At 28.3% G+C, this 27,359-nt stretch overlaps 1 protein-coding gene across 2 annotated transcripts in view; it reads right to left on the reverse strand.

Annotated features, from left to right (window-relative positions):
* The window catches only part of LOC107439957 (F-box and leucine-rich repeat protein 7), a 156,915-nt gene that overhangs the window by 28,602 nt on the left and 100,954 nt on the right, over positions 1-27,359 (reverse strand). For both annotated transcript variants that reach the window (XM_071188143.2, XM_016053089.4), the window contains exons 2-3: positions 15,160-15,656; positions 11,796-12,274 (exon numbers count right to left, since the gene is read on the reverse strand). In XM_071188143.2, coding sequence (XP_071044244.1) covers positions 11,796-12,274; positions 15,160-15,557 — 877 coding nt within the window. In that variant the 5' untranslated portion in view covers positions 15,558-15,656. The remainder of the gene's footprint in view (positions 1-11,795; positions 12,275-15,159; positions 15,657-27,359) is intronic.

The following is a 27,359-nucleotide window of genomic DNA, read 5'->3' on the forward strand; positions in this document are numbered from 1 at the left end:
CCCGCGGTAAAATCTTGAAGACCAGCCTTCGTGGAGAGATTTCCTTTTATTTTCTGTATCATCATTTTCTCATAGTCTGCTATAATTCATGAAAGTTTCAAAATCGCCCACTTCGTAAAAATATTCAGAAATAAACAATTGTAAGGATCTGCGATATGTTTGCAAGTTATGAAAAACGAGGATTAAACTGGGAGTATATTTAAGAGGGTGGGAACGTCGATTATGAAGATAGAGTATTTCGGATTATCCTTCAGAATCTAGAATATTCATAATGAAATTTATATTTTCTATGGAAAAACGGCATCAAACTTAGATTTTTTCTAAAAAAAAGTTATTCTAGAACTACAAAATTTATCAACAAGATTATTGTCCTTCAGAATCTTGAATATTCACAATGAAATTTAGACTTCCTGTGGAAAAACGGTATCAAATTGAGATTATTTTTCTTAAAACATTTTGTTAACACGACAAGATTAGCAAATTTCGTATTTAGAATCCTCCGTCTGAACTTAGAATATTCAGAATGTAATTTATATTTCTTAGAAAAATCCGAATTTAAATAGCGATTTTTTTCTTCTGAAAAGGTTATGCTAGCGCTACAAGATTAGCAGCAAAATTACTATGCTTCAGAATCTTGAATATTCACAAAGAAATTTATATTTATTGTGGAAAAACGAAAGAATATCATTACTAGAAATATATCCCAACGTATATATAGCCCAAATATCATTACTAGAAATATCATTACGGCCCAAAAATAATTCAAAATTTAGAGCTTTGTTTTAACCCCTTAACGATCGGTTAATGTTCAAGAAAACGGTCATAAAAGTGCCTATTTTGCCAAATACAAGTATTTGATTAGTGCTGACATCTAGTTTAAAATAAACTAACTATCTACAATTAGTTTAAAAATATCCTGGTACTGCCATCTGGTGTGTAAGATGAGAAATAAAATCTTTTCCGGGCAAAAGTAATGAATTAGTTTTATTCTTATTGGCGCGTTACTACTGAACACTCCAGCCCGGAAATTTAACGGGAGCGAGAAATAGAGGGCGAAGCCTCACCCTGTCATTTTCACGGGAGCCAGAAGGAAGGGGTTAATGATCATAATTAATCCTACTCCACAATTCAAGTTTTCTTTTGTTATTTATCTATTCAGCTTTATTATTTGTTATGCATAATGATAATCCTTGGAATAATATGGTTAACATATATTAAGGCTAACTCTTAAAAAATTAAAATTGAATGAAAAATTGAAGGAGGGACCATAAGGCATCCACTCAGCTAAGCGAAGGATAGTTTAAAATCTACATATGTAATATCAATAAGGTTAAATTTATCTTTGCGGGAAAACGTTTAATATAACTTTATCTATTAAAAATTAATATTTTAGTCTCACCCCTTTTTTGCATGCATTTACTAGGTGATTGTCTATATAAAAATAAAACTGGATTTAGCCTTGTTGGTCAGAGTTTTCAAGTACAATGAAATGTAAGAAACTCTATTCAAATAATTTTTTGACACTTTTACAGCATATAAATATCTTATTATTTTAATCTAGTATTTGTATCTTGACCAAAATGGGAAGGAATACATGCTAAAACTATCCTACAACAAGCAAAAAATACTAAAAAATAGATTGCATCATTATTAAATATTTTAAAACAACTCAATAAAAATAAATAAAGTTTTAATAAGTTAAATAACTAAATGAAGTTAGTTAGTTTTTTGAAATATTTTATTCCATTTATGAGTTTTCTTCAAAGCTTCATATTTCCTAATAAAAATTTTCTGTTATTATTTAAAGGTCTGGAAGTTAATTTCTTCTTTCATTGAAAACTATTTAGAATTTGAATAGACAACAAACAGTTTTGAGGAAACAATCTAATCTATAGCGTTAAGTCCAGTTTGGAATATGGTATTTCAGACATTGAAATCATTTTTTTTTTCCGTTCAGAAAAAAATTAGTTTGGGGAAACAATTTAATCTATAGCGTTAAGTCCAGATTGGAATATGGTATTTCAGACATTGAAATCATTTTTTTTTTCCGTTCAGAAAAAAATTAGTTTGGGGAAACAATTTAATCTATAGCGTTAAGTCCAGATTGGAATATGGTACTATTTCAGACATTGAAATAATTCTTTTTTCCCTTCAGAAAAAAATTAGTTTGAGGAAACAATTTAATCTATAGCGTTAAGTCCAGATTGGAATATGGTATTTCAGACATTGAAATCATTTTTTTTTTCGTTCAGAAAAAAATTAGTTTGGGGAAACAATTTAATCTATAGCGTTAAGTCCAGATTGGAATATGGTATTTCAGACATTGAAATCATTTTTTTTTTCCGTTCAGAAAAAAATTAGTTTGGGGAAACAATTTAATCTATAGCGTTAAGTTCAGATTGAAATATAGTATTTCAGACATTAAAATCATTTTTTTTTCCGTTCAGAAAAAAATTAGTTTGAGGAAAAAATTTGATCTATAGCGTTAAGTCCAGATTGGAATATGGTATTTCAGACATTGAAATCATTTTTTTTTTCCGTTCAGAAAAAAATTAGTTTGGGGAAACAATTTAATCTATAGCGTTAAGTTCAGATTGAAATATAGTATTTCAGACATTGAAATCATTTTTTTTTCCGTTCAGAAAAAAATTAGTTTGGGGAAACAATTTAATCTATAGCGTTAAGTCCAGATTGGAATATGGTACTATTTCAGACATTGAAATAATTTTTTTTCCGTTCAGAAAAAATTTAGCGGATAAAGGAGAAACCTTATTTAGGGAAAGTATAGCATAATTTGCAGATAACCTTATTTACTCTGTAAAACTAATTCCGTTCTTGTAATTGTTTGACCTCTCTGACCCTGACATCTCCCCGGTTTTAGTTTGTGAGAAAATAAAAGATCCGACCTTTCGCTGATTTCTATACAGGAAAGAAATCTCAATTTTAGGGAGTGTTCCATTAGCTAGAGCCTGGACAGCGTTCACTTAATTAAGGTTTTGACACTGCTTTTTTCTGAAACATTAAACGGTACAAATTAACTTCAAAGTGTTTATTTCGAGTTGGTCACTGAAATTTTGGGTGTGCTTTAGAAAATTACTTTTTCAAGATAAAGATTTTTCACGAAAATATTTTCACACACTCCTTTTATTCATTTTTTAACATAAATTTTTCAAAATATCAATTAGGGGGAAAAATCAGAAATTTTTTTTCCCCACCCAAAAGCAGTATATTAACACTAGATTGCCTAAGGAAGTCAGTTTGACTGCTTTTAATTTCAATTAGAAAAACAATGATGCATATAATGACGCAATTTCTTAGAATTTTTTTTGCAACATATAACTTTTTTATTGTTAATATTTACTAACAACTTGTTATATAACTGTAAATAATATGAAAAATATTAAAAATTAATTTTAAACAAATTTCTTTACATATTATTTATTCTTCTGCAATCCAGTCATGTTGACTGCTTTTGGGCAATATAGGTATATACTAAGTTTCCGTCTTTCTAGTGTTAAAATAGTATATTATGTTAAAATGAGCGTGTTAAAAACTTTTATAATTACCAAATACAGTTGAATCTCTGATTAACGGCAGTATATAACAATAAGTTGTATTTAAAGGCATTTTTTGTGGCTCGTTTAAAACAGGATTGTTTTTATTTATGGATGGTTGTGCCTCCGTTCAAGGACAAAATTATTTAACATGTAGAAATTTTTTTCAACATTTTATCTCAATGAGACGATTTTCTGACAGAGGAACCAAGTCTGATTAAGAGGGATCTGTCAGATGATTTCTTCTACTGAGATTTTAACAATTCATTTGAAAGATGAAATTTAAAGACACATTCTAAATGAAAATGACCAAGAACAAGTTGGGGTCGAAAATTAAATTGTAAATAAACCATCTTTTTATACAGATTACTATTCCTATTGATGATTTAAGCAGATATAGTATCTCATTTAATATGGTAGATGGCTTCGTTAATTTACTCGAAAAACTGGAAAAAAAATAAGAAGCTATTCAAACTAGAACGCAATGAATGCAATTTAAGATTTTTAATTTAAAAAAAAAAATTTGATTTCATTCTTTTATCATTTTACTTTATTTTTCTTATTCTATTTTATTCTTGTATTAATGTATTTTGTGCAAAAAAGTAAATTAATAAATAAAATTGAGAATTTTTTTTTAAACATGATAATTAATTACGAAAGAAACTGACAGTCTGCTAAAGCGTTAAAGTTACCTTTTCCAAAAATTCTACTTAAGGTTATCATCTGGGATAAGTTGAAATTTTGATTTTCACTTTCTCGACAATTTTATGTTCCTAAAAACTTTTGATAATAGCCCAGTACCTTTAAAAAAAATGAGAAATCCGCTTGACTAGATAGAGAGAAAAGTATTTGATAACTTCTTCGGATTTTTCTCAAAAATTTCAAGCAATGAAATTATATGGTTAGTAACTTTGGTTCGGCAATTTAATAGTTTTTATGACTTTTTAAAATACCAGTTTTTACATCGCCATCTTGGATACTTAAGATTTTTGTTTTAAGTTTTTAACTAACACTTTCGATAAATAACTACACAAGTTAAATTTAATTAAAAATTAATTCCGTACTTAAGAAAGAAAAAAATAGAAAAATAGTTCCATTGCCCGGTATGCTCTACATAAATGTCTTTTTAAAGTCAAGTGCCACTGTCTAGTATGTATTTAACTGGTACTCCGAACACTGATGTTTTTCCTGATCTTTCCACAGCAGATATTTAAATATTGAATAACTATAATGATATCAACGAATAAATTAATATCAAATAGGATATAACAAGTATTTCGGACATTCACCAAAATGATTATGTGATTGTTGACATTCACCAGTGAAATTCGACATTCTCTTGATTTATATTATTCTGTAACCAGAAAAAAAAAATTTACTGCTTAAAAAAAAATCTGCTTGATTTGCAAGTTACGCTTTGGGTACTTTCCTTCAAACTAGCATGAAATTACATGAATTGTTTTGTAATATATTCTCTTACATATAATGGGAGTGAAATAGGGGTATGAGTTACCAGATGCTGCTGAAACAAATGTAATTTAAGGGCGTCTACCTCACATTTATCGAGTATGAACTAGAGAATAAAAATAGCAATGATGATCAATCAAATTCAACGTGGCTCTTAGTTAATTACAATCAATTCATCATTGTTTTTGCAGCAAGTGTTAATTAGTAGATACAATTTGAGATATTCACATGTTTTCACAGGAATCTTTGCAAGTTATTAGAACTACATTTTCGAATGTATTTTGAGTTACCGAAACTTAGGCGACTTCTTTTGGACTTAATGCTTTAAAAATATTGTAAAATATTTAACCCTTGAAAAAATTGTGAAAATATGGACATAATTTTCCGAAAAATAACTAAACTGGGGGTCTGTTTAGTCTCATTGTGAAAGGTCCTGTTTCTGCGAAAAATTACAAGATCGAGGTCTCTCCAGTCTTTTTGTGAAAGGTCCTGTTTTGTGAAAAATATATTCCTAGTTTTCTAAAGTTAAAATTAGTCTGGAATCTGGTTCTTACTTCCTGAGTTTTTTTTCAGTGAATGTGACAAATAAGTTCTTGTTTTTGTGAAAAACATGTCTGTAAAGGAGTTGTAGTTTGAAAATTATGGACCCTCCACTATGTTTTTCAAAGGAACAATTTTGTGAAGGGTTGGTTTAAAAAGAACAAAAAACAAATAATGAGTTCATTTTTAGGATAGAATATTTTATGAAGGGTCTACATTTTAAGATAAATAATTTGTAAAGGATCCGTTTTACATAAAATAATTTGTTGAGTGTCTGTTAATAGACAAAATAATTAAGTCTCTGAATTGAATTGACAACTAAAAAGAATTATTAATTAATAAGCAAATATGTAGTATATTTCTTATGAAATTTTTACGCATTTAAAATTGTTATTTTCAGCACAAGAATCAAGAGTTAAAATTGGTCTAAGGACCAATTTTTCATACTTTTATTTTTCTGAAGAATTCAAAAAAAAGTTATATCAATAAGCAAATAAAATGCATTTCTCTTAAAATTTCTAATTTTTTATAGTTATTACTTTCTGCATAAAAGAATAAAAAGTTAAAATTGGTCCAAAGTGCAACGCTCCTTTTTATAATATATATACTCTAGCTAGAATGACAAAACCGCTAAATATAACAAATGATTTTTATTTCCATTTGGCTTTAAAAAAGAAAAAAAACTTATGCATATCTAAACATATTCTACCATTGAATTTACTTTTATCGAATTATTCACATTATTTAATCGAACTTACATTTTTTAAAACTTAATTCAACAGAACAGAAAAAGAATTTTTTTTTACACAATTTTCAGGAAAAAATTTCTTAATCTATGATTCTCGAAGAAAGTAACACGCTTTCAAAAATTCTATAGTTTAAGAGAAGCATTTTTTTTGCTGTTATTTATTCTCACGAGTTGTGCATTATTACTCGAACTAATCCCACATATTTCGGTCCAGATATTATACCGGTGCTTATTATCACTGCTAAGTACTGTGTTTATGGCACTATTTTTCTCTGTGTAGTAGGTTTTTTTTAAGGTAACTTATCTGTGCCGAATGAATAATTACGATCTTGACTAAAAAAGGGGATCACGTTCCCTGTGGCGTGTGTTTTTAACTAAATTTAAGGTAAGGAGGAGGGGTTAAATCTGTTTTTCTTTCGAAAACCCGCATAAATTTTATATTTAGTATTTATTGCTGTAAAATAATAGTCATTCTAAATTGTATCTGCTGGTAATCTTAAATAGATGTTTAGAGACTGAGGAAAGTTATTGCCTAGCGAACCAAAACTATCCATTTCTGTACTTGATTTGTGCTTTATTCACGCTTTTTTAAACTTAAGTATGATTAACACTGCTTTTCTGCAAAAAGTATGAGGAGGGGATTGCTCCCAGTTCTCATATTTTGTAAGTCAAAAATCTAAATCCAGCAAAAAAAAAAAAAAAAAAAAAAAAAAAAACGTTATTTTTTTAAAGGAATCGTGAACTATTTCAAATTGGGCCATAGTATCGTGAATAGCATTAGAAGTAAGCAAGGCATGAGAAATACGATAATATTGTTCAATTTATCACTTTTCATGGTTGCAGCAACTATGAACAATATTATGACTATATGAATAATATTATTGACGATTGAACGCTATTCCAAATTTTCAAACAGCTTAGTTTGAGAAGCAGTTTCGGGCAACAGCTAAAACAAAGTATCTGATAATGAGTGTTTAAATTAATAAAAAGATCCTAATGAGTGTCACCTTTTGTAACCAATCCAAATCGTTCAAAATTTCTGCAAGAATTCTGGGTTATGTATCAAAGAGATATTTGAACCAACCTTTCTACTTTCCGTCCAACTTCAAAGGCTTTCTTTCATATCATGCAATAATAAAGAAAATAAATTTCAAAGGGCATTTACATATACCTCGCTGTTGTAAAAGTCTCAGAGGAATCTACTGTTCAGCCCTCAAGAGAATTCCTCCCGTCAGAAAGTCTGAGATTGTCTGCTGTTATGAAAACTAGGGTAAACTCATTTCGAATACCAGGGAGGGGGAATTGAAAAAACATCCAATATGAAAGGCATTCTTTTAGATCATGCAAAGAGAGAGAGAGGAAGCGAGAGAGAGAAATAGAGAGGTGAGAGAGAGAAATAGAGAGGTGAGAGAGAGAAGAGAGAGAAATAAAGAGGTGAGAGAGAGAAGAGAGAGAAATAGAGAGGTGAGAGAGAGAAAGAGAAAGAGGAGAGAGAATCATTTCAAAGCACACTTACATTTACCTCGAAATTATAAAGATCTCAGAGGATTTCACTGTTCAGTTTTTAAGAGAACTCCTCTCGAATGAAAGTCTGAGGTTGACTGCTGCGATGAAAACAGGGTTAAAATCATTCTTATCATTATAAGGGGATTTATAATAATTTATAATTGAAGAAAGGACGCGATTCTTCCAATCTAAACTAAGACAAATTGATCAACCCCTCATCCCTATTCGAAGTGACTTATCAATCACCAGCATGAGAGTCTGGTGTCTGGAGAAGTTCTCGTGACAGCCGGACAATTCAGAAAACGAAACATACCCATTATTAATTACCCCATCACCAATCAGCTTCAAATCTATGATCCAACTTTTATTGTTCAGAGATTCATCACAGTGACTACTTTTATCATGACAAGACAAACAGTGTTTTTAATGAGTTATCTTGGAAAAATATGAAATCAAATAGTAATTTCAATATTTTTTTAAAGCAATTTCATTCAGCAATTCAATATTTTTTTAAAGCAATTTTTTAGCAATTTCATTATTTTTTTAAAGAAAAAAAAAATTACACTCATAAATTCGCTACACAAAATTTTTGGACCGTATTAATGGATAAATGATGCATTGCAGTGGTTTTATTTTTGTAGTTAGTTCCAAAAACCTTCTTCATATCTTGAGTTACAAGCTATAATATGGATATTTTCTTAAAATTCAATGATATGAACTAAAATTTTTTATTTTCCTTTAAGGTCTCAGCACGTGAATGCACGTGAAAAAAAATCTGCGAATCTCTGAAAAACTTTTGATCTAATAATCGGATTTACACATGTTTAAACACTTTCTCTGAATGGTTTAAGGGCATAACCTTAAATATCCCAATTAACTAGGGCGTAGAAGCGAAAGTAGACACAAAAATGTACTTTCTCTGAATAAACATACCTTTTTTCGATGGATTTGGATTTCTGACTTTTAAATTATGGGTAATCTGGAAAATATAGAAATCGCAATCTGGAAAATATGGGTCTATTATTTACTGTAGGAGAGTGGTTCAAACTTTGGGCAAAGTTATGTAAATTTCCCATTTTGCGTATTTCACTATAACTCGAAATTTTTTTAAAATGAATTGAAAATTTTTGCACAAAATTAAAAAAAACTTGTTTTGCCAAAGATAATTAATTCCAACCGAAAAATAACTTTTAATAATTCCATAATTTTTTTAAAATTTATCTAATAATTGACGAAAAACATTAAATACAAAATTTTTCATAATTTTAACGAAACTAATTTTGAATGAACTCAATTGAATAGTTCATGGAAAATATTTTAAATAAAAGACTTTTTTGAAATCTTTTTTACTTAAAATATAGTCTGTTCTTGTTAATTAGCGAATTTAATGTCATACTCTAAAACCATTACGATAGAGTTTTGGTACGTGAAAATCCGATTGTTAGATCGAGAGTCATTCTGGGTGTTCCACTTTTTATTATTCTTTTTTTGCCCACTGTGCATTTCAGATTATTTTTATACTTAATTTACTGTTATTTTATTTACTGTTATTACTTTATTTACTGTTATAAAATAGTCATTAGAGTTAGCTACACGCTTTTCTAAAATAAAAAGTAAAGCAACAAAAATAGAAGTAAACCTGATCAAAGATGAAAGACATGAAAAAAAAAAAAAAACGAATAGCGGCATTATCAAATAAAAGCAAAAAGTACACAATATTAAAGCTCCACCTTCAACAGAATAAAAAAAGAAGCCTTCAACCTTCATCAGGACACAATAGAGCGCACAAAAATGCCTTGCTTAATTACACAAACTCCAAAAACCTACAATTTTGCCCACTCAGATGGAAATTAATGCAGGTTTTAGCAAGCAAGGTCTAATAATGAGTCTTTTGTATACACCCACAATTGCTCTCTCTTAATCACTAAGGCAGGTAATTTGTGGACAAGGTTTGGAAAAGAAGATGCATTACGGTCAATCTTACATCAGCGTGGGAGACGTATAGAACCACAATTTTGTTGGAGAAAACATATTATTTGAGCAACGAGAAAAAGTGGCGTTATTGTGTAAAAAAACGGTCACTCTGAATTATGATTTCAAATATAATTCATACCCTATTTAATATAGAAATTTACTTGACATGATTCAAGTATTTTTATTTAATTCTTATATTTTTTTTAATCTAAAAGCAGTTTATTTAAAATTTGTTGGGTTGGTACTAAAGCAACTTCATTTTTTTTTTTTCCGAAGCGGAAAAAATAGTTTTTTTTTTAAAGTGTAAGAAATGGAAGAAAATGTTTTTCAAACAGAAATATCAAATATTAAAACAGCTTTTTAAACATTTTAAAGTTGCGATTAAGTTTAAACAATAGTATTAGTTTTCAAGGATTTAATATATGATTCTTAAATAAGTGAAAACCGAATAGGAACAATTGGAAAAAAAATTGCAATTTAATGAATTTCTTAAGAAATTTAAATAACTGTAATTTGACTATATTTTATGTTAATGTTTATAGAAAAACATAATTTTATAATTATATAATGAACTCTCAAGATAACATAATCAAATTTTATTAATACTACTAAATTAACAAATTACAAACCTATTCACTACTATACAAACTTTTTGAACTCAGATTTACAAATAGCATACTAATTTTTTTAATCAAACACTGTTAAGTATGAATACTCAAACTGATATATAATATGATAGATGGATTTGTTGAATTCTGTATGAATATAAATGTTTTTTTAATCTTAAAAAGATATGAAAAACTTTTAACTCCTGGTACTATATTAAATTTAATTTGTGTGAATTTAAATTATTCTTATAATATGTCTAAACATTTGGATTGGTAATTTTAGTTTCATCCATTTCCTAAACATTTGTATTGATATTTTTTAGTTTCTTCTTCTATTTTATCCGGTTTCTTCCAGTTTTTTCCAGTTTCTTACACAGTCCAGGAAGAAATAGGTTTCTTCCGGTTGAAATGCCAACCATGTATTTCAGTAAATTAAATGAAAAAAATTTTGATTCAAATCATACAATTATGTACAGCGATTTCAAAAGGCTAAATTTAATCAGATAATATTTAATTTGACTTAGAAATTGTTAAAATTGAAGTACAAATTCTACATAATATTTAATTTGACTTAGAAATTGTTAAAATTTAAGTGCAAATTCTACATGTAATTTAAATAGGCATTTAATTTATTACTAAACAAAAATAAATGAAAAAATGCTAATTATTTAGAAGTCAACGAGAATAAAAATCAAAATAGTCTTTACCAGATGATGACTTAAACTTTCTCTGAAAAAGAAAAGCTTTGGGGAAAGCGATCAGCTGACATAATGAATATTCTTTGATTAATGAAGTTTTGTGACGTAGAAAACACATTTAAAATGACCTATCTAGATCATTAAAAAACCAGTTCATTCATAAAAGGCAACTATTTACTAGAGGAATATACTACCTAATACTCCTGAATGGCGATCAACCTATCATTATTGATTCTTTTAAAGCATCCTTTATTTTTATCTATTAAGCTTTGAAACAATGTAGAAATATTTATATTTGTAGAATAATTGGAATATATTATTAACACTTTGATTAATATACTATACGGATGAGTTAAGACGTAGTTCTTATGAATAGCATTACGATTTCTGAAGAATTCTATCAAATCGTAGAGTGATTGGATATATTTTTTATTGAGAATGCATAAGATACAAATTATAACTTGCTTAAAAGTAGAGATTCTTTAAAAAATTTGGCGGAAATAATGCTTATTTTTATAATTAATTTCAGTTTGAATTAACTATTCACGACTCTTTGTCCATGTTTAGATGCTTCTTAAAAAATAAAACAAAACGAAGTTACAATAACAACTTTAAATAAACGTTTAGCAGTTTTTTAAATTTTTAGTTATAAAGGACAAGCACAAAAACACCACCAACAACAATAAAATGAGTAACTTACCTGTTAGATCAAGCCTGTTTAAGTTGACACACCTTGTGATAACTTCCGATACTCCAACGTTTGAAATGAAAGCACAGCCCTTAACTTCAAGAGATTTCAGTTCTGGACATTTCTTTGAGATTGTAAACATACCTTTGTCCGTTAATTTACAACAACCATTTAAAGATATCCTTTCAACAGCTAAACACACAGTTGGAGAATCCCGACATAAAAGTCGAAATAATGTCTTTAATCCTCGATCCACATGGATTCTTTCACTACTTAAACACACGGAAGTCCATAGTTGAGGTTCCCAAGCAAGAAAATACCATCGCCTGCATACCCTGGCACAAACACACAAATAGTTACTGGATAAAAATGAAAATATTTTGATGATGAGATCGTCTGGTAATCGGTCGAACTGTGAAGTTTTGTGCGATTTTTTTCCTTTAAAAGTTGTTAGTAGAGAGTTTGTATTTAGAACATTTAGGTTGGTTGATCTGTAAAAGAAAGGAAGTTTGTTTTATTTAATAAATAAATTAATCTGTAATTATTTTATCTAATGAGAGCTGAGCTTTAAGTATTGGCGGAAACTCGAATTTTACTATATTCTTTGCAAATAAGAATAGGCATCTCAATGATACGCAATTTCTGATTTTTCTCCACGCAAATGAGTAAGTATAGCCGTGGGAAAAAAAAATAGAATTTTGCGGAACAATTTAAGAACATGGACATAGCTCAAAAGTAGGTTGAAGAAAATGAACATAGCATTTTAAAGCAGTTTTTCAAACTTTTCTTCTAAAAATTTTTCTTTTATTTAAAGAAAAAACTAATGAATCCAAATAAATTCGCGATGTGTCAATTTGCCTAAATCACTTAACACTTAACACACTTCATAAATTTAGTATTTTTTGAAAATATATTAAAAGTCAACAGTTTTACGAGGCTGACGCGGAACAAACGTACTTTACTTTTTCAACGAATTTTCTGATTTACAAAAAATGAAAAATATGGTCCCAGTAGTTAGAAGAACGCCCAAAAGACCGTTCATGTTTATTTTCTGCACATTATGTCATGTCGCTGAAACTATTGAAGCACATGGGTGCCACTTTAAAAACATTTTAGGACTGAACTTATTTTTTGACCGAATAATACTTTCCAGTGTTGTTTACTGAATTTTTAGAAATTTTTAGCTCACTGTCACCAACTTTATCTTTTCTTGAAAATAACTTACATATGAAATCAATTATTTGATTAATTTTTCTCTTTATTTTATGTTTTTTTTTCGAAAAAAAAACTTCTTCCTGAAATTATTCATATTTCTATTTTTCACTTCACCATTATTTATTTTTTGCTCTATCACTATAATTTCGTTTTTATTTATTTATTTATTTTTCTTTTTAATAATCTTAACATAACTTCGGCCAGCATGTCAATAGGTTTGGGGGAGGGTGTAGCATATTTAGATCCAGCAATCGTAAAAATTTTGTTAACACAAGCAGATATTATAAGTTCAATCACTCCCGTTTGTGAAGACTTTAAGAATAAGATTTAGTGAGGCTGACAAAAGGAAGATAAATAAAAGTCCCGAAACCATTCTTTCATTGCAGTATAACATCATTACTAGATCATTTTTCTATAATTGTAAAAAAAAAAACAAAGTTTTCATTAAAATGCAAAATTTTTTTATTTTTAACAAAAAAACAAAAAAAAGATTTTTCTATTGAAAAAAAAAAGATTTTTCTATTGAAAAAAAAAGGATTTTTCTATTGAAAAAAAAAAAGATTTTTCTATTGAAAAAAAAAAAAGATTTTTCTATTGAAAAAAAAGAAAGAAAATTGAATTCAATTGATAGAATTCATTAGTCCCCCAATGTTTCTCAAGACTGATTTCAGTCCCCAGGACTGAAGAGTGGCACCCATGTTTAAGATAATTAAAATATTCTTACTCACAATTATTATAAAACTCTTAACTTATTCGAAGATTAACGCATTTTTTTCGTAATTATTTATTATTTTTTAATTTAATGATGATTAAATCGAAGACTTCTTTCAATTTCAAATATCATAAAGTTTTACATCATTAATTATGTAGGGTAATTAATGGTTAACTCGGTAATTCTCTGATGAAAATATATTATCAGCATCTGTCCTGGTAATTCATAGGGTTATAATCAAGTAATATAATTCTTTTATCTGTGTTTGTAAGCCAACCGGTTTGTGTAGGGGTTAGAGAACTGGCCTTGCATCAGGAAGGGTCTGGGTTCGAATCTTGGACAAGGCATGGATGCTCTTTCACTCTCTACATTATCTGTCCTGACTGTGGGAGCAACGTTGGCCCACCTAATATGGTGTCTCTGAAAGAATGACCAACATGTCTGCCCCTAAGCGCCTAAATTGACGAATGTCAATTGGAAAAAAAAATTATGTTTGTAATATTTGTACATAACAGCGAAAAATTTACCCAACAACAAAACTTATTTATTTATCCTCCATAATATATTCTTAAAATACAATAAAAATCTTATCGTGTCTGTTATTGTTTATTTACCATACACTTTGATTTTCAGAAAAAATTATTTGAAGCTTATCTTGCCGGACAAATATGGTTGGGTTTTCACAGGGAAAGCTGGTTTTTACCAGGATATGGTAAAAACTAGTTTTTTACCGATAAAAACCACTGGAAAGATAGGAAAAACCTTGTAAATACTATCATAATCCATATTTCTTTATTGACAGGTAGTAGTTATTTATAACTAAAGCAAATGTTTATAACTTCGATATTCTATCTAATATTAGGCACTAGGAGCAAGTATTTAACCATTGGAGAAGTGATCTAATTGAATGCTGCAACCAAATTTTAGCTTTACAACTAAATTTTTTTAAAATAAAGGGATAGCAAATTTTTTCACTATTAAAAAAATTGAGAAACGGATAAAGTATTAGATTTTCAATATGAGCCAGCAATCATTAATTTAATATTAAAACAATTTACATAAATTATCACTATCTATTATATCAATGTATGCCAAAACTTTATTGCAACTGCATATGTATGCAAAAAAAGTAATTGCAATTGGAAAGTTTTAGTAACCATCAAGTTTACAATACCGCCTTAAAAGTAGGTTTTTTTTTTGTTTTCATTTCTTCACAGAGATGGCAGAAGTAACAAGAATTTTTTCTGAAAATGTTAAAACTACAAGTAAAAAAAAGTTTCATTTTCCAAAATAGTAAATTCCACGGCAAACCCAAATTTTTTAAAGATGGTAAAAACCATGAAAAAAAAAACAGATTTTTCTCAGGGTGGTAAAAACTGTGCCACCCATGGAACTAAAATATAATTAAAATCACTCAGTTTTGTTTTAAATCATTGTTCAGAAACTCACCTTGATGAAGGTGGCACAGATGATGCGGCATGACTGCGATGAGGTGATATAACATCTGATGTTCTTGGATAAGGTGACGTGTTACACATAGATGAATTAGCATCACTCCATCGAAAAGAGGAGCAACTCAGACTGTCAAACGTCCTGCGTGGTGCAGTCGGAGTGTGTGTTGGAGTCGGAGTGATACTATCTCTAGTTAAAAGTGTATGATAACCTAGATCATGTCCAGGAGATGCTCGGCCCCCATAGGACGATAAGGTATCGAATTTAGACTTATAAAGTGAACCTCTATAGTCCAGTTGAGGTTTTGGTGTAGATGACAGTGAAAAATTGTCGTCTGTTGTCGATTCCCGACTTTCATTAAAATAAAATTCCATGGTTGGCTTTGGGCATGCCATCTTAGAAGAGATTGTTTACACTGAGGAAAACATATTGTTAGAAACAGCTTTTGAGGTTAGAGGCGAGCTGTTATCTAGAAGAACCATAGAACTGGATATCTAGAAGAAAAAGAAAGTTTCTTTTATTAACTTTACAATTAATGTTGAAATGGAAATAAATTACAATATTGACAGTTTCATAATGTTTTTTAATTATAATCTTACTACCGATTTGGATATGTATAATTAAGAAACTTTTTTAACTATTTCAGAAAAGGTACAAACATAAATAAATGCATTTATTATTTAAAAAACATGCAGTACACATTAATTTGTTATAAATCGATAGTAGTTTCTGAATGCGGAAATTCATGCAGTTCTCTGATCGACAATTTTAATATATTATGATTTAAAAAATGACCATAAGCCCAGCAAATATTCGTTTTAGAAGTCACACATCATAAACATTTTTGTTTGTTTTTCTTCAGAAAAGACAACTTAACAATTCTTTAGTTTCAATTCTTTTTCAAAACATTAAAACGAAATAATTTTAAACTTTCATTTATTGTTGACTTCAATTGACATGTGAGCAAACATTTTTATAACAATACATCAAATATTTCAAAATTTGTTTTTCGAAAAGCAAATGCATCTATAAAATTAGCAACATTTATTAGTACGCCGTTCGATTTACAGTTTAATTCTTTCAATATTTAAATTTTATTTAAAATACCTTTTTTAAAGTAAAATTTCAAGATTTATTTTGAAATTAGAAAATTTTTAAATTACACCAAAAACTTAGTTTTTAAACATTATCTTGCCTTGTATTCTATTTTAAATACACAATTTATAAATTTTTTAAAAAAATAACCGATTTGTTTTATTATAAACATACTTGAGTGTAATTATAAAAACTATTTACGTGTTGATTATCAATTGCAGTAAAATACTTATTTCTTACCTTGAGTGTAATAAAACGTAGATATACATAAAGTTCTTATTGTGCAGTGAAACACTGCACATTAAACACAGTTTTCCCTGTTGAGCTGTATTATAGTTATGTATGTATTTGTTGTTATGTATATGTATGTTAGTTATGTATGTTATAGTATGAGCTGTATTATAGTTAGTTATGTATCATAACTAACTATGTACTAACTGTGTACATAATACTAACTATGTACTATGTACTAACTGTGTACATAAATGTATAACTAACTGTGTACATAAATGTATAACTAACTGTGTACATAATTACACATGTATGTGCATGTGTAATTATGTACACAGTTAGCCACAGTAAGTATGAAAAAATAAATAGCTTGTTTTCTAAGCAAATTTATTGATTTTCAAACAAATGGGTACATATACTGTTTTTATTTTTACAATATTCCGCACGTTTTGAGTGCTTAAAATTAATATTAGTTTGAAAAAAAAAATTGCGAAACTAAACACTCATGTAGTTTTTTCGTATGATCTCTTCTTTAAAATTTCTTTTACTAATTATAATTGCAATTGTGTCATTTCTAAGGCCACATAATAAACATAGCTACGAGCGACTTATTTTTTTTCATAAATATTTTCAAAAAAATAATGCGATTTTTTTAATCTATAAATGCTAGTCTGTTATTATGGAATTGTCCTTCTGTAAGTATCCGTGTATAATCAATCAGTTGTAAAATATTGAAGATGGCTTTTGGTTAATTGTTAGAAAATGTATCGAAATTCGGTCATCAGGTTCTTAATTATGTTTGTTTCATTGAAAATCAAACATTATGTTTCCTAAAAATAGAAAATGTATTTCCACCACTTAGTATACAATGCAATTTAAGCGCGTGTAATTTGTGAAAGCTGATGAAAATATAAGATTCGTGTTTACTACGCTCGAAATACCTGAGATTTTTTAGTTCAAAAGAGTGAATAAATATAAAACAATGCATTAGACGTGAAATTTTTTTGGACTATTTTTAAGACTTAAAATCTTCTTTAATTTTCATTGTAAGAAAATTCATTGAAGGTGAATCGGTCATTAGATTCATAATCACGTTTATATCATTGAGAGTCAAAAATTCTGTTCCCTAAAAACAGATTTTGTATCACCACAGCATAGAACGCGCTCAAATTTCTTCAGATTTTCTAGATTGAATATTTATAATTAAAATGTAGTAATATGAGAAGAACTTCTCTGCATTGCAAGTTAAAAATGATCTGAAAGCCTTTGAGATTTATTACTTCTCTAAGTTTCCGGGTATGTTGTGAAACGTAAAAAATTAAAAATAGCTTTCGGTTGATTGCAAGAAAATTCATCGGAGGTGAATCGGTCATCAGATTCTCAATCACGTTTACTTCATTGAGAGTCAAACATTCTGTTCCCTAAAAACAGAATTTGTATCTCCACAACATAGAACGCGCTCAAATTGCTTGAGATTTTCTAGATTGACTATTTATAATTAAGATGAAATAATATGAAAAAATTTCTTTGCATTGCAAATTAAAAATGATCTGAAAGCCGTTGAGATTTAATACTTCTCTAAGTTTCAGAGTATGTTGTGAATCGTAAAATATTAAAAAAAGCTTTTGGTTTGTTTGCAAGTAAATTCATCGGAGGTGAATCGGTCATCAGAATCTCAATCACGTTTATTTTATTGAAAGTCAAACATTCTGTTAACCAAAAACAGACTTTGTATTCCCCCAACATAGAACGCACTCAAATTGCTTGAGATTTTCTAGATTGATTATTTATAATTAAAATGAAATAATATGAAAAAATGTCTTTGCATCGCAAGTTAAAAATGATCTGAAAGCCTTTGAGTTTGAATACTTTTTTAAGTTTCCGGGTATGTTGTGAATCGTAAAATATTAAAAATAGCTTTTGGTTGATTGCAAGAAAATTCATCGGAGGTGAATCGGTCATCAGATTCTCAATCACGTTTACTTCATTGAAAGTCAAACATTCTGTTCTCTAAAAAGAGAAACTGTATTCCCACAACATAGTATACATTTTAAATGAGCAACGCGTCTAATTTGTGGAAGCCGATCAAGATAAGATTCGTGTTTGCCACACTCGAAATGCCTGAGAAACAATTTCATTTTTTTAATTTTATTTTCTTGTAATTTTCTTTTTGTCTCGAACTACTCAATCTTCAATTCTAGACATAGGTAACATTTAAAACTACTTCGATCAATTCTTACGTAACCTATAAGAACTCTTTTTCGAATAATTACACAGATGAGGCCGCTGCTCTGATGCAGAGGCCATTTTTAGCCGATCCATCATATAGAAAATTTTTGGTAAACGGACGCCTTTTAGTCATTCGGATCGAGGAATTTCAAAGGGGGCAAAACTTGACCCCCTCCACCTTTCTTTCAGATACATAATCGACAGGTTATTTAATCTTTTCTACGAACTACGTATCTCATTAAAGAACGTTTTAAGGCTTGTCGCCAATATTCAGGTCACTGCCTCAAAATGTGATAAATACTTTTATTAAGAAATTTATCTACGAGACGATTCGCAAGAGTTATTTTTTAATCTTTTAAATGAATTATAATATTTATATATTTTTAAAAAAAATAGGAGTACGTGCATATTTAATAAAAAAATTACTCAGTCTAGTTTTTATGTTACACATAATGATTTGGTAAAATTATACTTTAAGTGTAATCATATATAATCATATGAGCCGTAATGGCTCAGGGGATAGAGCGACCTTCCAATGAGGTGAACCTAGTTCGAATACAAGAGATGGCTGGTTGAAACGAATTCCGCACCCGGCTCGCACCGATCACAGCTCTGACGTAAAATATCCTCAGTAGACGACGGATCATGGGTTAGAGTCCCCTTGCCGTCAGGCTAACCATCAGAGATTTTAGTGGTTTTCCTCTTCATGTAACGCAAATACGGGTTAGTTCTATCAAAAAGTTCTCCACGAAGGCAAATTTCTCCCAATACTTGATCCATGAGTTCTCTAGTCTTCTGGATTGGGTTCAAAATTACAAGGCTACGTAGTTGAACATTTGTAATCGTAAACTCATAAATTGGGTCGGCTGTTCAACGACGGTTAAAAAATAAAATATATAAGCATATGGTGTGCAATGATTGCCCATTGAACGTGTTCGGACATCATTTTTAAGATCGTTTCTGTTGAGAAATGACGAAAGCAGTATTGTGCTGTTATCTTGTAAAGTAGCTCATCAAACAGTTTTTTAAGACTGTGTTAAAATCGAAATCGTATCTGAGCTTAAAATAAAAAGGAATGTTGCAACTTCATCTGATTTTCGTTCTAAGAAAAAAACCTTTTCTGTGTAATTTTGTTCGTATTTTTCTCCGCTATGCGATCAACACCAGCACTCAGTTTAGTAACAAAATCTCAAAAACTTCTAATTTTAAGAAATGGGCAACTTTTAAATCTAAGCATTATGAAACAGAAAACAAACTAGTAACAACAATAACTCAATTTAATCATCCAAAAATGTAAATAAGTCAACATTTCGGAATCGATTTACTGGTATTCGGATGGAATCGATTAACTGGTTGTTCAATTATCCAGATCGTTCAAGGATCATATCTTTTTCCCACCTTCTTCTTTTTCTTCAAAAAAAAAAAAAAAAAAAAAAAAAAAAGAAGATAAAGAAAAGAAAAGAAACAGTGTTTTTGTTATTTTCGGAATGTCTGAAAGGGGTCGAAAAACAGTTTCCTTCATCCCTCTATAACCTTAAAAACGCACTGTCCGCCCAGTTTCAATGTGGGTGGCAAGCTTAGTTTCTAATAAGGGAGCAGGTTTCTAACAAAATTTTCAAAATTTAGCATTTTTAAACATGTTATGCGTAATATACTATAATATTCACTACTGCAATGGCTAATTCTTTACCTGGAGAAAGTGTTAAGAAGGAAGGCACTTAAAAAAGTAGATTTGTATAAATATATATATATATATATATATATATATATATATATATATAGCTTGGCAATTAATGCTCTTGTATAAACTGGTTACTCTATTTAAATGTTATTTTTTTTTTATTTTTTTTTTTTTTACAAAATAAGACCCTGTAAGTCTGGATTAATTATTATTATACATTAAATAACAATATTATTACATATCATTTATTATTATAAATCATTTTTTATTATATATTATATGCTGAATAATCATTTACATATTTTTTGGTGTTTAAGTATGTCAGTCATTTTTGTCCATTTCTATTTTTTTTTTTTTTTTTTTTTTTTTTTTTTTTTTTTTTTTACTTTGGTACAGATTGTACTGACTTTCGTATGTACGGTGAATGTAAGAAAATCAGGTGTAAATTTTTTTTTGTTGTTGAAAAATACGGTTACGATAGTACTTAAAAAATTTGAATGAAGGAAAGCAAAAAAACAATTGATAAATTCATTGGAAATACTTTTTCTAAGTAATAAGTATAATTTAATATTATTTAGAAAAATGGTCGCCAATGAGTGACTTAATTGCCATCGTTTTTGACGGAAGAATATTGCGAAGAATCCGTTTTTGAAATGAATAATATATCAAACAGTCCGTTTTTTGAGATAAAATAGCTAGTAAAGGTTATATATATATATATATATATATATATATATATATATATATATATATATATATATATATATATATATATATATATATATATATATATATATATATATATATATATATATATATATATATATATATATATATATATACCATAGAAATGTCCTTCCCATACAATGCGGTAATTTTACCAGAATAGTTTCTCTATGTGTGAAGGATTTGTTTTTTGTTTTAAAGATGAAATGGTTTGTGAAGTGTTCGTATTTACGATAAAATAATTTATGAAGGATTAATTAAATCACACAACGTTCCTGTTAGGCGAAGGAGGTAATGTTATTATTGACTTGAAGTCGATATTTTTATAATTATTTTACTAGACCCCCAAAAATCCTGGTTGCCTGACAAAACTTTGAAAAGAATTCTTCTCTTCGACGTATGATTTTCTTTTACCTTGGTCAGTCAACTTAAATATCCAGTCACTCTTAACTCATTATTATTCTATTCGCGATCTTAAGTCCTTATTAAGGACTCTAAGATGCTTTTGTACCTATACTCCTTTGTTTTGGAGATGTTCCTTTGAAGTAACATTAGCTAACGAATAACAACCGAGTAACATTAGCTAACTGCTGTGAAACGAGGTAAGTCTGTAAGTGGGACCCCTTATTTAATTAAAGGCAATTTTTAATTGTTTTTAGTCTAAAATATTATTAACAAGGATCGATGCAAACTTTGTGTGAAAGGTCCTCTTTTACTGAGACAGTGAAAATCTATTTAAAATTTTGAGAAAGTAGTGTCCTGTTTTTATAAAAAATTACAAAAACTTGAGATCTGCACAGACTTGTTATGAATTTGCAAAAAATCTATTATTAACTTCTTGAATCTAGAATTAGGTTTTATGAACCAGAGTCCTGTTTTAATAAAGAGCATTTTTTTCTTATTTTGAAATCAAAAAAGCAAAGAAACAATAATTATGATCATAAATTGAGTAAACTATTCAAAAATTATGCCTTCATAATAAAACGAAAGTCGAAAATTTGCTCAAATCACCTATAATTAAATCGAAGTTACACAAATATGATTTAGTAATAAAGCAATAATATATAGAAAACTATTTTAAATACTAGTAGCTTGCTAAGTTTTAGCACTACTTTGTTTCTGTTCAAAACTTCACACGAAATTTTACTACCATTTATTAACTATATCGCAATAATTCATGGTATTTCCTATACCTATCGATCACAGTGTCGTGCAAATAAATAAAATAGAGGCAATAGAATTATAGAAATTCTTGCCGAGTTTTGGAGGAAATGAGATATTTTAACTATAACGGCTTGTTAACAATTTAAGTAATATTATTTAGCTCTAAAACTGAAAGCGGTTTTCTTTTTAAATTAAAGTGAAATCTAAAAAAGAGCAGTTAAAATATTACGTAGGCATGCAATTTTGGCAATTTCGCTTAATTTGAAAATGGTGTAAAACGAAAATATGGAGAAAGTCACAGTTTTGTTAAAATGGAAAGCGTTTCTGGTCTAATTTTTTTAATATTTAAAAACCAACTCCAATGCTGTATTACTTGTGCTCATAAAAATTTGTAAAGACGAGAATAACGCAGTGATCTTGATAATTTTCATCTAGGTGAAAAAATGTCGCCAAATTGGCGATTTTTAAAAAAGTTTCATAATTTTTAAAATATTTAAGTTCGTTTTAAAGCTCAATTAATTCTTCAGGGCAAGATTATATTTACAGTTTAAAAATCATCACAGTGCTTCAAGTGTACGGCACTTAAGCTATGACTTTTTTTATTCTTCTTGACGATAGAGCTTCAAAAAGCTGCGTTAAGTAAATAAATATTTTTAAAAAGAAAAATATTTTTCTGTGCCTCAGTCAGATTTCCGCTGAACGAGGCAAATATTTATGCACTTTAAGAAAAAAGACGTGAAAAAGGAAGTTATTGGCAATTATGTTTTGGCGTAAACTGGTAATTATGTATTTTTTTCTGTCGTGTAAACGAACTATTTTAACATAGCATAGATTACGAATGAACTGAAATAACAAAAAAATGGTGCATAAATGAAAAACATATAAACAGGGCTGTAATATTTCCTTATTTTCATTTTATCGGTTCAAATGACAATTTCTGGCAAAAATCCTAATTTCTGACAATTTCTGGAAAAAGTTCGGGCACTCGTTATATAAAGATTAAACAAAATAATGTTTTGAGCATGAAAGTCTAGACTGCCTCCGTCTAGTAAAAAAGTAATAAAAAAGATCCAAAAGGTATTAAGACCCCACCTTTTATTTTAATGACAAAAGCAAGCAACATTCCATTGTGAAATTGTCGAGAAGTAAGGATGTCAACTTAAGCACTCTTCCTTTATCCATAATGTGAAAGAGGCTATTTCCTTCGGATTGGAAGATAGATTATCCGATTTAATTTAATGATCATCAAATCATCACTGGTGACCTTTAAAACACGCTTGTGACCTTAATCTCACTGAAAAATTTTTCACGTTCCTCCAGTCTCCATAAATAAGTCACATTGATGAGCTACTGCTATGAACCGGAATATAAAATTGCAATGAAATTTCAGTCAACTCACAAGAATCACTTAGTTCAAAAGTTTTACTCTCAAAGTCGTATTTCTTTCTTTTCTTTCTTTCTTTTCTTTTGAAAACTACGAAATACAATATATTTTATAATGAAAAGAGATAAGGGGCAAATCCTTTTACAGTTTCGAAAAATGGCTTTCCTTTTGTGTAGGTATTAGTCATCACTTTATATTTCTCATCTTATTTTTGTATATTCATGATTGTATGATCAACTTGAAGTATCGTGACATGAAAGTCTACGGTTAAAGTTTCAAAACTTGACGAATCTCTTTATTTATTTATTTTAATATTTTACAATGGACCGAACCATTTAGATTGAAAAAGGAACTTTTTGCATTCAGGTGTTTGTATTTGACTAATGTTTTTGGAAAAAAAAAGCCGATCATCTTGAAATAAATATAGTAAGATCAAAGTCTACGACTTAGGTTTCGAAACCAGATTAATTCTTTTTAATATGTTACAATCGAGACAGAAAAAGGAACTTATTTTATTCAGGCGTTTGTATTTGATTAATGCTTTAGAAAAAAAAAACAATCTTGAAATACGGTAAGATCAAAGTCTGCTATGAATATTTCTTAAAAATGTTTTACAATAACAAAGGAAATTCACTTCATCCTGGCGTGTTTCCATTTGATTAATGTTCATTGATAAAAAGAAAATTAATAAGAAAAAACCGAGATCCATAATTAACTTGTGATAAATTTTACAGTCAAACGCGATATAGCTTTTATGTAAATATAGTATTATTTGTTTTAGCTGCGAATTAAAAATAAATATTTGAGTCAATTTGCTTTGATATGATTGTTTTACTTTGATATAGTTTGATTCGATTCCATTTGATTTATTAATTTTTGCAGGAAAAAAAATAAACATTGATTACTGTTTTATTTCGAAGTTCAGCAGTATTTATCCAATGTATATATACTGAACATGTGCCCAAACTCGAAGAATATATAGCAAAAAAAATAAGTACGATGCACACTGAGATGCTTCTGACAATAATATCCGGTAAAAATATTTGGTGCTATGCTAATTGTTGATAAAAGAAGGATTTTATAATTAGTGATAAAATATCCGGCAAAAATGTTTATTGATATGCTAATTGCTGATAAAAGAGGAATTTTTTATAATTGGTACTAAGTAAGGGATAATTATTGTAAAGCTTTGTAAATTAAAATATTTTTGAATAAATAAAAATAACCTTTTTCAAAACAAATTAAATATTTGCAATTAAACATTAAAGTTTATATGAAATAAATCCGTTTAGACATTAATTAAAACGCTCGTTTTTTTAAAAAAGAAAAAGAAATTAATTTTTGTTTTTCCGATTTTGAATTTATTCTGTTTTTAGACTTAACTATTAAAAAAGATTGTTTTTAATAATAAAAAGTTTATTTTTATTCAGAAAAGATACAATTTTAAGTGAAAAATCTTAATAAAATGCATTGCAAATTAAAAGAATATTTACCCCCGAATTATAAATACATTAAATCCTCGATACTTTATAAATGATATTTAATTTTTACCAAGCTTAAAGTATTAGAATAAATAAAATCTCATTTGCTAGAAAACTTTCTTTTTTGCCGTTGAATATCGAATAATAATTACTTGAATGGACTTCATTTCTCAAATTTGGCAACAGTGAGACTAGAATTGAAAATAGAAATCTCACAAGATAACGGACAGATACAATGAGTAATGAAGCATACAGAATCTACCATTGCAGTTGGCATTCATAGGGCCATTTTGGAAAAATACAAAAATGTTTACGCCAAATAGAACGTAGGGTTATAGTTTTTAAGCTTGATTGTCAGTGACAAATAGTATATTTTATGAGTAATGATAGAAGCTTCGTTTTTTTTTTGGGTTTCAGAGGTCAATGATATTTCTCTTTTATTCTTGCTTTTGACAATTGTGACATCAGTGAAAAATTAGGTGTTGTAAAGATTTGGGAGAGTGGCATTATAGCCTCTCTCAAAACAGCCTAACGTAAGTTGTAATGGTAATATCAATCGCACATTCATCATGTTTTCTTGTTTAAACAAAAGACAGAAGTAAAATTTTTAAAAGAAATGTGAAGATTAATGAAATTGGAAATTCAATTATACAATGACTATTGTCTTTTCTTTTAAGGAGTTAAGATTGCATCAAACTGAGAACTAAGAACGTTAAGGAATGTTTAAAACGGGAAAGAACTTGCATAGATTTGCTGTGGCAAGGGCATTTTGTGGGGAAGAAATTAAAAAAAGGTGTGAAGAAAATTTAAGAAACTGAACGAAATGGAAGAAAGTAAAAACAACGAAAACAAATGTTTAGAAATATTAAAAGAATTACTTAAATTTAAAGTTGTGACAGAAAGTTAAAAATTTCTTTTTACTTAATTCAATACTTATCAAAAGTGCTTAAATTTTATACAAAATTTTTATTTAAGAGACAGTTGGAAATTTGTAACAGTATTTGATTTATAAGTTAGCAGTATGGAACAGTATTTGATTAATAAGTTAGCATGCTATTTATAGTTGTGAATTCATTATGTATTTTTAGTAATGTATGTATATGTTAAATATGTGATTTGTAAATTTATTAGTATTAATAAAGTTTGATTATGTTATTTTAACAGTTTTTTATTTAATTAAAAAAAGTGATTATCCTATACTCACTTACATAAAATTTTTAAAAAATAGCAGCTTTATTAATTTAAGATATTCATTAGAGTTAATTTTCCCCACATAGTCACTTGTCAGTTTTTTCTTATTTAAAAATGATACAACAAATATAAATGTCACGTTAGCTTGCAAATTAAAATTATTATTTAAATTAGATTGCAATTATAAACTGTTTAAAAAATTTTTTCATAATAGATGTTTCTTTTTTTTCATTTGGGATGGAAGAAACTTGCAATTCCAGGCTGTGGCAATTGTAGGAAAATTTTGGAACCTTTAAAAAAATTTTGATTGTTAAAAGGACCTATCACGAAAAATTTTATCGTAAAAACGGACGTTTTACAATACTATTTAACTTTAGAGTTCTTCCCAAAACGTGGGAGCAATTACTTTAACAACAGCTAATTCTGAATTCTATTGATATTTTTGCTTCAAGCATTAAACATTCTCTATTTCTCATGGTTGGAAAAAATCGGGTTTTTTTTCCGTCAAAAAAAATCAGAGTTTCGTATTAAATCAGGATATTTTTTTCTCTCTTTAAACCAGCTTTTAAGCTCTTTGAAATTATCTAAACCATTGCAAAGTATTTCATAGTATTTGCCAATTCCATTTAACTATAATAATAGTTTTCAATAACAATTAAAAACTATCCAAGCTTTTCCTAAGTATGCTAACATAATAAAGAAAGAAAGAAGAACTGACTTTAAATATGCTTTTATATAATTTTACAACTCCACATAACATGCAAACAAATACTTAAAATTTTAAATTTTATTTAATGATACATGTTAAAGAGTGATTTCTCCCCTTGCTTGCCTGTAATATAAAAATCCAAAACTTCAGTATTGTTTATTTAATATCATTATTTAGCCCTATATTAGTATTAATAAGGTTTTATGAAATATACATTTCTTAATCCATTGAATCATTACAAATTTTAATTTAAGGCTATATATCATACTTGTTTGATATTAATAATAATTAAAAAATTCCATAACT

The sequence above is a fragment of the Parasteatoda tepidariorum genome, chromosome 12 (genome assembly GCF_982258835.1).
Source record: "Parasteatoda tepidariorum strain Cologne lab strain chromosome 12, Ptep-v5.0, whole genome shotgun sequence".
Lineage (NCBI taxonomy): Eukaryota > Metazoa > Arthropoda > Arachnida > Araneae > Theridiidae > Parasteatoda > Parasteatoda tepidariorum.